Here is a 10,965-nt window from a genome sequence, read left to right as displayed (position 1 = left end):
TGTGAGGTCAGCCGTCTGTCTGGCACAGGCGTGTGCGTTGATGTGCTTCCAGCTGTGTTGTGGGGAATCGTGATGTCTGCACCCGCGGGGGCTGGACCGGAGGGTCCTCCCTCGCAGCCCGTCAGCTCGTCACACTTTGAATTAGACCGGATGCGGCCAATTAAAGGGAAGCCGGCCTGCCGGCCCCTCTCCGGCTTTTAAAGGCAGCCCGAGTCCAAACTTCAGCAGGAGACGGACAGAGGTGAGTTCCCTTTTCAACGTCTCTCTCTCATCTCTCATCGGCCGTGAAACGCGAATCCTCCTCTGACACGGATGGAAAATCTGATGTGTTCACTCTTCCTGCGTCTCGTTATTTTTTCTTCTTTCAGATTCACATGAAGATGTCCTCCGCCGCGCTCCGTGCTGTCACTCTGCTCACATGCGCCCTGACATTCGGTGCTGCTCAGAGTGAGTATCATTCTGATGAGGGACAGAAACATCCAACAATGTGTTGTGAACCAGGAGACTGTCCTGCTGTATGGTGTGTTTGCTGTGCCTGCACTTGTACTCGTGTTGACTCAGTTAATAATTACATTGCAGGGGGTCAACCACGCCAGAGCACAATAGACTGTTGACCCCTCAACGAGACGGCTATTGGAGGAAGAAACGTGTACAGTTTTGAGAGCACGGATATCATTTGATATTGTCTGACTTTTAACAATCCACAGCGAGCTGCAAAGGACGCTGTGGTGCTGAGTACTACAGGGGCTACATGTGCCAGTGTGACTACACCTGCCTGCCTTACGGAGAGTGCTGTAAAGACTATGAATCTCAATGCACCACGAGTGAGACTTTTTCCTCTTCTTTCATAAATGAAATACTACTGTTTTTTGGTCCGACCAGGCATCGTAACGCACCCATCAAGACACGGACATCCCAACATTTGTGTCACTGAACCATTCTTCACTCCGATCAGATGGGATTTTCATGTCAACTCACCACTGATTTTTCAATGTGACTAATCCCTTTCCTCAAAGAGAGGAACATTTCCTATACTGCCTTAATATTACTCATGGAAAAAAAAACAGTTAGCGTGGTGAATATCATCAGCGCTGGGTAGTCTTGTTGTGCAGGTTATGCTGAGTGTGAACCCGGCTGTGTTTGTGTGCAACAGAGAACTCATGTAAAGGTCGATGTGGGGAAACCTTCAAGAGGGGCCGCCCGTGCAGCTGCGACTCCAGCTGCATCAAGTACAAGCAGTGTTGTCCAGATTACAAGACCCACTGTGATGCGGAGGGTAAGCCTTGTTCAGCACATTCAGCATGATCGTGTGTGTCATTTTCCAGCACGCCAACCTCCACATATTCGCCCTTCACCCAACTGTCCGGACTAAGCTAGGAGTGGTCACACTGTACATCTTTGGCGTCATCCTTTTCACATTTGGTGGCCATTTGACCAGCAAATACGGAGATGGTTGCGCGAACGCACGGCTGCATGTTAGAATCAGCGCCTCGTCTTTCTTTTCGGTTGCAGCATCACACAGTCCGAAATTGAGACGAGCGCACGCGCATGACTGGTCGAGCGCAAAGGAGCCAGGAGCAATGGGACAGGGTTGACCTGCATGTTCCAACAGCATCCGGAGTAAAGCATGCAATGCATGAGGAAGCAACCTGCACCGATGCGTTGGTTTAAATTTGACAATATTTTCTGTCTTGGCAATTACTACAGAGGAAATCAGTGGAGCGGCCAGTGCAGCAGCACCGTCGAAGATTAGTTCATGTGATAGTGTAAACAATAAGAAACCCACAGGTATTGTTTTCTCTGCAAAATTTTTTTCAATTCTGACTTCATTTTTCAGTCTGTTAAGATTCAGGACAAATGTTTTTTCGTTTTTTTTCCCCACAAGGTTTGCTCTCTAAACTTCATTGTTGAATATTCCCACAGAGCCAACTCTGACCGAAGCAAAGGAGCAGCCTTCTCCTGTCAGCGAGGAAAACATTGCGGGTGACGAAAGCTATACGAGATTTTATTTCCCATGTTAAATGATTTCCAAATGATTATCCGCAGCCGACCTGGATTCATTTAACAAGACGTTCGTCAGGGAGAATGGCGCGAAGATTTCTTTTCGCGGTTGACCTCTACAGCGCTGTGGTTTGCTTTGAGGGCCAGTTTCTCACCAGAACAAGCCAAGAGCGTTGAGCCTCTGTGGCCAAAGGAAACACAGGGACGCGGCGTTGCCATAAGTGTGTGGGAGGGTTACGGGCATGGGCTCGGTCACAAGAGAGGAAAGCACAACGCGGAGCCAAGAAACAATGACAGAACACTCTGAGGGCCCGGTTTCAATCCGGGAGTTGGGCCTGGAACAGTTTGGTGGGCGGAGTCTTGCATCCCTGTCTCGTCTTTCTCAGGAGAAAGACATGTTGTGATATTTCCATCTGGGGAGTCACGGTCTGAGTTGCGTGTGCATGCTCAAGTCAACAAATACAGGGACAATAACAGATAGTATTGTATAGATAGTATTGGAACTTGCAGATTTGTGTTCAACCTGAACAAGTGAATTTGGTTCATTTCCCCCACAGATGACCACATGATTCCTCTTGTCAGTCCGACGTCATCTCTACCAGATGACTCCAGTGATGGTGAGCAATGACGTCCCGGGATGTTGAATCTCCCTAAGCTCCGTCTCCAGTAACTGTTTCTTGAGTGTGGTTACATAGACCGCCTCTCACTTGTCACACGAAATAGATTTTCATTTTCTTTTGTACCTATAGTGCAATACGTACACTTGATCTACACGAGAGCTGATCAATCCACACTCTCCATTTTTATAATTTGCATCCATCTTTTTTTTTTTTTTTTACACTTTGTTTGATCACACTATAGCCAATCCACATTCATCTTGTCATCCTACACAAACAAAACACACTCTTTTATCGATCTCATTGTGTGTTATTGTTTGTGCCCACTGCCGTTGTTTTGTTTTCATCCGTACTCGGCTGCCAGATGAATTTCCCCTGGAGGGACAATAAAGAGCTGAACTGAACTGTCTTGTAGATATGTTCAGCAATATCCTCCCAACCGATGAATTCACCGACAATGCACCGGAGGAGGCAAGTCCGGCTCCCGAGAGCACCAGCGGGTATGGACCGGCTGACCACCTGGATCCAGGTTCTACCGAGCCCACCCTGGAGCCAGACGCTCTGGAGTTCATCACGGAGACAGTGACGGTCTTTCCTCAGACAGAAGCGACTCCCTCACAGGATGAACCAACACAGGCTGACGCGGGTATGTGTGATCCAGGAGTAGCCTGGCAGACAGAAATTAATAGAAAACTACATACTGCCACTAACATTTTGTACCGGGCCAGGGCCGCAAACATTGACTGGCTGCCCCAGGGACGTCACACAGATTGTTGGTCTCAGGACATGAGCCTGCTGCCTCTGCGAAATCAGGATGTGCTTTTCTTCCTGTCATCATTTCAATCTTAACACGAAACCTTAAGAAATAAGAATAATTAAAAATCAACGATCTAGTAATTGTGAAGAAAAAATGAGAACAAACCTCCACGAAGTACAGTGTGTCAATTATTTCATGAAACCATCAGTTTAGGTTTTCCTGCCATATGTTTGTCATATGACTTAATTATATTTATTACATGGTTGTCATTGGTTTGTGGAATCGATATCAACACTTTACAGTGGTGTTCTATTTTTAAATGTCTACATTTTAAAGTTATTTTCCGTGTATGGTTCTTTGTCATCCATTTGCACACGCTGTCATTCATTTTCATGAATTCATTAACATGGTTCGTACTACAACTAGTGAAGTGAATGCAAAAGATTTGCCGACCATGTTTGTCCGCCTCCAGATTCCACGGATCCCATCAGCTCAACCAACCCAGGAGCAACTGCCCCTCAGCCCACCACGGCGGTCGACCACGTCTCCAGCCGGGCGACCCCGACCTCTGACCCTCACACAGAGGTTTCTCCCACAGCGAGCTCCCCGGAGCTGGAGACAGAGGGGCAGGGAACAGTGCAGCCAGAGGACGACATTTTTCCAGAGGCACAGAAGACAGAACCGACGGAAGCCTCTTCCCATAAGCCGGAGGCTACGACACTATCCCTCAGCACGCTGGCCTCGATGTCCACAGGACCCACGGAGGTAATGTCAGAGGGGGAAATGTCTCAGCTCACCACCTTCCCTGCCTCATTGACGCAGGATTCCACAGCCGCCCCAGACGCGACCACGTCAAACCCAGAAACGCCATCTACTGAGAACAACTCAGACGACGCCACAACAGGCCCTCCGCCCCCTGTTCAGACGGAACAAGATGCCTCCACCAGCGTTTCTCCAGCGGGGCCCACTCACGTTCCCTCATCCACAGCAGCGGCACCGGCAGACGCCACGGATGATGTTACACAGCAGGTAACCGCTGCCGGTCCGGTCAAAGTTACCCCCGAGCTGACCGGCCGACCCCAACCACCGGAACCCACTCCCTCACAACCCCAGGACAAACCTGAGGCCAGTACCCCTTCGCCTGCTAAACCAACTCTGGTTGATTCCACCCCCAAACCCGAGGCGAAGCCTCTGGACGTAGACAGTCCAGGAGACTACCAAGCAGGTGAGACGTGTTCTTCTCATTGGTCCGGATTCTCAACACAACGTCCACAGAAAAAAAAAAAAAATGTCAAAGACGAGGGAACGTTTCAAAAAATTTCTTTCCAGAAATCGAATCTGTTTCATATTGATCTAACAGTAACGCAAAGATGTTTCTTTCACACATTTATTACTGTTTGCAGTCTGGTTTATGAGCTCACTTGTTTGTTTTTTTATTTAGCCTGTGGGTGAACAAAGCTTCCTACATAGTGTAGTCAGCTTGTTGTAGTCCTTTGAAATTGGAAATCAGGCCCAGATTCTTTGATGAATGAAAAAAAGAAAGTTGATGAAACAGGGACAAATTCGCGTGACACCCAGTGACTCAGTCTCATTGCTTGTCTGTCCAAAAAGAGATGTTTTCCTCACGACCGAATCCCTTTTTTCCCCCCCCGCCAGATGACAGCAACGACACAAACCTGTGTAGTGGGCGACCGGTCGGTGCGGTTACCACACTGGGGAACGGCACAACGGTGGTTTTCAGAGGCAAGTGCCGAGAAGCTGCCCGTGACTCCGTTCGGGGTCACGCGTCAGGAGAATGGCATCATCTGTATAATCTGGCCTCTTCGCGGTATTTCAAAGACAAAATTCTAAATCCATTAACTGGGAAAGTCATCTGCAGCTACATCAGTAATGAACATAACGTTTTTGCTGGATCCCCTATGAGGCTTTTTTTCTTTTTGTCAGAGCAGTTTTACAGTAAGATTAGCTGCGGTTGACAACTGCCCTCGTCCATACAACCCTCACACCCCACCTTTCACAGGGCACTACTTCTGGTTCCTGGGCAGAAACAGGGAGCCAGGTCCGGCCCGAGGCATCACACAAGTGTGGGGCGTCCCTTCCCCCGTTGACACCGTGTTCACCCGCTGCAACTGTCACGGCAAAACATACATTTTCAAGGTACACCTCCTGCGGTACGAACTTAATCTGCTGCTTCAAAGTCGAGTCACATTTGAATATATTTTTTTGGGGGGGGGGGGGGGGTTTGTGTCGATGTGATGCTTCCAGGGAGCCCAGTACTGGAGATATGAAAACGACGCGCTGGACCCCGGATATCCTAAAGTCGTTGCAACAGGCTTCGACGGGCTTCGGGGTCAGATCACAGCTGCTCTGTCTGTGCCTCAGCACAAGAGGAGGAGGGAGTCCGTCTACTTCTTCAAGAGAGGTGATGAGGAGCGTTTCATTCAAATTAAACCGGAAAGATCAGTTTGACTTTGTTTAGTTTCTAACTTTTTAGAACAATGTTTTCAACACAATAATAATTTTTCATTTGTGCGGATAAACTTCTGAATATCGGGCTTTTCCTGAGATTTTTTTTTTTTTTTAACTTTTGCTCTGTTCTTCCAGGGGGACTGGTCCAGAAATACTCATACCAGTTTGGCACCAGCCCAACGTGTGGCAGGAGAGCCCAGTACGCCGTTCACACCGTCCGCAACCGGATAGCTCGACAAGCAGGTGCCACAAAAGAACAAAAACCATGAATTTCTCGTCCTTTGTGGGTTGTTTTTTTTTGGTCCTTCTCATTTGTGCGGTCTGGTATGAACGTAAGTTTGACGACTGTGCTGGGTGTTTGCTGAGCACTTGAACGTATTTGCTTAAACACACATGAACATGTTTATTTTGTCACAGCACATAGTTCTCGGAACAAGTGAGTCATGCTTTTTTTTCGAGGGGAGGAGGGCAGAAAGGTCCATCTTGTAAAATAATGTGGTAAATCACATGTGGAAACCGTTTATGTGGTTTCGACTTGTCAGAACAGGTCTTTTTTATTTTATTTTAATGTGTTAAAACACTTCAAATGAGGAAAACATTGTGACACCCATGTGTTTTTTTTTTGTTTTTTTTGTCCCAATACGAATGAACTCATTTCACACTGTCGTGTCTCCAGTGTCTCTCCTGGGCCCAACCATCAACATCCGGACGTCCTGGAGAGGTTTCCCCACCACCATCACAGCTGCCGTGTCCGTTCCCAACACCAGAGAACCAGAGGGATACAAATACTACGTCTTCTCAAGAAGTAAGCCGTCAATACATACATACATACGTTCATACAGTAAGAGAGCCATATCCCTCACCTGAACAGGTTAAGCATTTGGATTTATCTTATTTGAAGATAGTTCCACAGGGATTTTTAAAAACTAAGGAAAATATATTGGGGAGAACTATAGTTTCCAGCTCTGTGTTTTTCAGATTAAAGCCTCAAACTCTGATATAAAAAATACTGCTTTAAATTGAATCCTCTTATTATACAGATGTGAAGTAGCAATTTTTTTTCCTGTTCATTCTGTTTTCTGTTAAATTAATTGCACATCTTTGAAAGAAAAAAACATTTCTCACTTTTCAGTCTGCAAGACATTTTCAGACATGATGTGAACTTCTTTAACATCATGTCTGAAATGCCTAATGAGGTCCATGTGTCTGGGTGTGTGTGTGTGTGTGTGTGTGTTGGGGGTTGGGAGATTTAGGCATATGTAAAGGACATTGAGGGTGTTGTCCATTCATGCTAAATTTTATTGTGGCGTAACCACAGAAAAAGGTTCCGTTTCAACAATGCCCCTATAGTTTAAATAAATCGTGTGGCTCCTGATTAACCATGTCATCGAGCTTAAAGAGTAGATGAGTTATGTCACAAAACATTCCAGCTCTTTAAATTCAGTTCCTGCTGTAGCCAAAAGCTGTCCAAGTTGATGTGCTGTTTAAAAGTTTAATGCCAAATTCTCCATCTCTAAAATTGAAACCGGCATTTGCATTGCAAACAAAACATCCAAAATGCCTTTCATGAATTGAAAGGCTTAATGAACTCATCTAACAACCGCTCTGCTTCTTCTGCAGCCAAATCCTACAACGTGAGGATGGACGGTGAACATCCCGTGGTTGCTGCTCCTGCGGCCAACGTGTCACCTCAGAGCAACAACTTTGTCAAATGCCCAAAGAACTGAAAAGCAGTTTTCATAAAAACAGAAGGCGGCTTTTTCCTCAAGTTTTCAAGTTTATTACAGTCTTCATAAAACACTACATCAGCATGGGCCATGAATAACAAAGGGTACTTTACAAGTACATTTAAAAACAAAAGGAGAACATAAAAACGACAGGCTGAGTACTTATCAGGACTGAGCAGAGAATCACTGATGTGTGATGTTTCTGAAGGGAATGACGACCTGTCCGGGTTCTCAAGTTTCCTGATTAGTGTTTCATCTGGCAAATCGTCTCCCGTGTTGTCCCCGAGATGGAAATGCCTGACCTGTTGATATGAAATTATTTTTTTCTTTAAACAAAGCCTGCAACACTGATGTAAACAATTCTGTACAGTGGCTGTATAAAATATGTAATGTAAAGAACATATTGTTTCCTTTTTTTTTAAACTCACCAACATGTATCAAATGCTATGACTTTAGCCTGCCTCATGATTGTTCTAAAACCTTTCAGTCATGCAACAACTTGGAAGAAATACATTACTACAGAGTGATATTATATTTTATCATTCAAAGTTAATTGTCTGGGACTTTAAATCTGACTTACAATAAAGATTACAAGTGTTGTCGTAAAAGTCTGTGTGGACGTCTGAGGTTTATTAGAATCACAAAAGTGTGATACTAGAGGATTTATGCTGTTGATTTTTTAATTATTTGCTTCTGCATTTGAGGGCAGAGGAAGGTGGGTAATGACGTGCCACACATATCCCTGACCAGACTTTAACAGTGGACCCTGTGGTTCAAGGCATTTTTTAAAGCCATTTTTCCATAAAGCTGAATATGCGTCATGGATTTATTATATACATTGTCAGTACATGTATAAGCGCCTGTTAACACATTACCTCCTCTCTTCATACGTCCCCCACGGCTCTCTGGCCAGCGCTGCAGCTGTCTGCTGGTTCCAGGTCTAGAGGGTTTAGGTGGAGCACTGCTTGTGTCTAAAAAACATAAACGTGACATCAGAACTGAAAACTTGTAGACACCATAGATAAAAAGGGAAAAAGTACATGATGAAATGTCACAGTTGGAAAAGCTGCAACAGTCGCAGAGTTTCACTGTACCTGCAGAGCTGGAGGAGGGCTCCTGGCTGGTGGAGGGGAGGCTGGCCTTGTCGGAGGGCTGACTTTGCTCCTCCACATCTCCCTGAGACACCACCGCATCCATTGACGCTTCAGCACTGGGCCTGGAACAAACATACAAAAGAAGATATGTAGTCATGCAACCTCAGAATCACCTGTGTTGTACTTTAAGTAAAGCTTTAAAGTTGATTCAGCTACTGATAGAAACAGCGGGAAAGGAAAGGGATTTTCAGCGAATAAAGAGACAGTCAAGGGATGGAGCGAGTCTCACCTATCAGCGTCAGGCTCCAGGAGGACATCATCCCTCTCCTCCCCTGTACCGGCTGCTCCTGGCACCACTAGGCCTGGCGTGGACGTGCTCACCATGGGAACCGACTGGGAGGCGTGCTCAGTGGTGTCAGACTGAGCCACCTCGGAGAAGATGGTTACTGGAAGTGAAAGATAAAAACAAGATAGTGATTCACTCATCGCTTTGGTTTTTCAGCACCTAAAAGAAAATGTCTAACCTGAAGATAACTGAATGTTCCTAGACACTAAACTGAACTGTGCAGAGAGAAGAAAAGGGCTGCCCCCTTCTTATCAGACTGACAGACAGATACCTGGTGCTGAGACTTGTAGTGGTGTGGTGGGAACACTGCGTCCACCCGACTCTTCTTCATGAGTTGATAGGAACAAGGGGCTTTCATACATCCCAAGACCTGAAGACAAAAAAACAAAAAACAGGGTTCACTTCTTTTGTAAAAAAAAACAACCCCTCATTATTCTGTCACAGGTAGCTGGCAGGTGCTTTTTTGTTACTCGGTACAACACACAGCGATGGAGTTACCTCCTTGTGATGCGAGTTGTCCCAGATCGGATTGCGACGAGGAGCTGGTCTGGGGCATTTCATCTGAGGGACCAAACCGAAAGCGAGGCACACCAGCCACCTGGGGAGAACTGACAAACACACACACACAAAAACACAGTCACTCAGTACTGTAGGACGGCAGACTGAGGGCGATTGCAAGAATTTTTGCTTCTTTTCCTTCTATATTTATAAGAGCAATCTGAGGGGAAAAAAAGATTCAGGAAATAATGCAGGTCTGATTTAAAAAAAAAAAAAAAAAAGCTATTTAATTTATACAGAAATTCCTACTTTTAATTACTCAAAATATAAGATACAGGTAAAACATTAAACGAATACATGTTAATAACAATATAAAAAATTGAATGTGTAGAATATAATCAGATACCTTTCTAGATCAATATGGTTTTTATTATGAATAATCATGAAATATTAAATGCTTGGTGAGAGACTTACTGGATGGCCTGGTCAAAACCATCGCGGTGTGGTACCACCAGAGTGGGAGCGCTGGGAACCATCCTGTCATCCTCATCGAAGAAGTGCTGCTGCAGAGGAATAGACGGTGGAAGAGTGTCGGACGCAAGAGCAGCACGAGTTTCACACGTCTGATTGACTGACAAGATGTTGCAGAACATCCAAGAATTTACAATGTGACTTACAGAGCTTACCGGCAGCCCAGCAGTGAGCTGAGGGACTCTCCCCACGGCCTGACGACGACCAGCATTGCGCTGTAAGAGCAGACATTAAAAAACTGTTTATTGTGGATTGTGATCTACACATAGGAGTCTACACATTAAAAGATATTAAGTACATGTTATTTTAAATTATCTTTTATCTGCATTTTTGGACACCTTTGAAAAGCCAATAAAAAGGGGCAGTTATATGGTGATATGTGTAAATGTCTACAGAACTAAGAGACCGATGTGATATCCTTATTACTAAAATTGTTGAATGGATGACTCTTCCTTCATACCTGAGCGGACGGTCCCAATTCGGATGTTGTAGCAGGGTGGGTGTTGAGGCGGGCGGGCAACTGATGAGTGGGTCTCCGTGGCGACTGGGGCATGCGTGTACCAGAGCTCGAGATGGATTGTTCTGTCGAGAAGGCCTCCATCGAGCTGCCCTCGACTGAAAGTGTATCAAAATGAGTTCAATCAAACAAGGGTCTGTTTAACTTGGGAGTGAATACACAGATTCACAACTATAAAAACAGAACAAAAGAACCTAGAAACCTATGAAACCACTGCTTTTAAAATTAAAACCTCAAAAGAGAATCTTGGCAGATGTTTACAGCACAAAATGTAATTATTACCCATAAGTGTGCAGATGTTTACAATGAGAAACTATCAATATATTTTAAGGGTTTAGAAACAGTGTGAAAAGTAGATTTATAAAAGTTAAAATAAAAGAGAAAATGTGCAGCATGTTTGTGAGTTCT

General features: G+C 45.2%; 2 protein-coding genes across 8 annotated transcripts in view; one reads left to right on the top strand and one right to left on the bottom strand.

The window, feature by feature from the left end:
- Positions 1 to 8,179, top strand: prg4b (proteoglycan 4b). 3 transcript variants are annotated; one of them, XM_035647595.2, is made up of 15 exons: positions 1 to 241; positions 369 to 447; positions 708 to 824; positions 1,154 to 1,276; positions 1,708 to 1,788; positions 1,924 to 1,983; positions 2,559 to 2,618; positions 3,034 to 3,264; positions 3,848 to 4,600; positions 5,032 to 5,118; positions 5,396 to 5,532; positions 5,641 to 5,797; positions 5,980 to 6,087; positions 6,521 to 6,649; positions 7,465 to 8,179. In XM_035647595.2, exons 2-15 carry the CDS (start codon positions 375 to 377, stop codon positions 7,569 to 7,571), a joined length of 2,223 nt encoding a protein of 740 aa, XP_035503488.2. In that variant the 5' UTR covers positions 1 to 241; positions 369 to 374; the 3' UTR covers positions 7,572 to 8,179. The 3 variants fall into 3 exon arrangements, with proteins under 3 accessions (XP_035503488.2, XP_035503489.2, XP_035503490.2); XM_035647596.2 differs by lacking the exons at positions 1 to 241; positions 1,708 to 1,788 and having other exon boundaries at positions 284 to 447; XM_035647597.2 differs by lacking the exons at positions 1 to 241; positions 1,708 to 1,788; positions 1,924 to 1,983 and having other exon boundaries at positions 284 to 447.
- tprb (translocated promoter region b, nuclear basket protein) overlaps positions 7,602 to 10,965 on the bottom strand; it is a 20,774-nt gene continuing 17,410 nt past the window's right edge. For 2 of the 5 annotated variants that reach the window (XM_035647594.2, XM_047336752.1), the window contains exons 43-51: positions 10,501 to 10,655; positions 10,187 to 10,255; positions 9,984 to 10,072; positions 9,510 to 9,619; positions 9,283 to 9,381; positions 8,955 to 9,111; positions 8,666 to 8,787; positions 8,447 to 8,542; positions 7,602 to 7,873 (exon numbers count right to left, since the gene is read on the bottom strand). In XM_035647594.2, the coding sequence (XP_035503487.2) occupies positions 7,824 to 7,873; positions 8,447 to 8,542; positions 8,666 to 8,787; positions 8,955 to 9,111; positions 9,283 to 9,381; positions 9,510 to 9,619; positions 9,984 to 10,072; positions 10,187 to 10,255; positions 10,501 to 10,655 (947 nt within the window). In that variant the 3' untranslated portion in view covers positions 7,602 to 7,823. The remainder of the gene's footprint in view (positions 7,874 to 8,446; positions 8,543 to 8,665; positions 8,788 to 8,954; positions 9,112 to 9,282; positions 9,382 to 9,509; positions 9,620 to 9,983; positions 10,073 to 10,186; positions 10,256 to 10,500; positions 10,656 to 10,965) is intronic. The other 3 variants (XM_047336751.1, XM_047336753.1, XM_047336754.1) reach the window with 3 other exon arrangements.

Source organism: Scophthalmus maximus, chromosome 13 (assembly GCF_022379125.1).
Source record: "Scophthalmus maximus strain ysfricsl-2021 chromosome 13, ASM2237912v1, whole genome shotgun sequence".
Lineage (NCBI taxonomy): Eukaryota > Metazoa > Chordata > Actinopteri > Pleuronectiformes > Scophthalmidae > Scophthalmus > Scophthalmus maximus.
The sequence above is the reverse complement of the archived record's forward strand: the minus strand, read 5'-3'. Positions and strand labels throughout refer to the sequence as shown.

What these genes read in the sequence shown, in the direction of transcription:
- prg4b (XM_035647595.2), top strand. Translation starts at nt 375, where the DNA reads ATGAAGATGTCCTCCGCCGCGCTCCGTGCTGTCACTCTGCTCACATGC. An exon ending in ACCAACACAGGCTGACGCGG is followed by an intron (nt 3,265 to 3,847) that starts GTATGTGTGATC and finishes GTCCGCCTCCAG; the next exon opens with ATTCCACGGATCCCATCAGC. An exon ending in CCGGATAGCTCGACAAGCAG is followed by an intron (nt 6,088 to 6,520) that starts GTGCCACAAAAG and finishes TCGTGTCTCCAG; the next exon opens with TGTCTCTCCTGGGCCCAACC.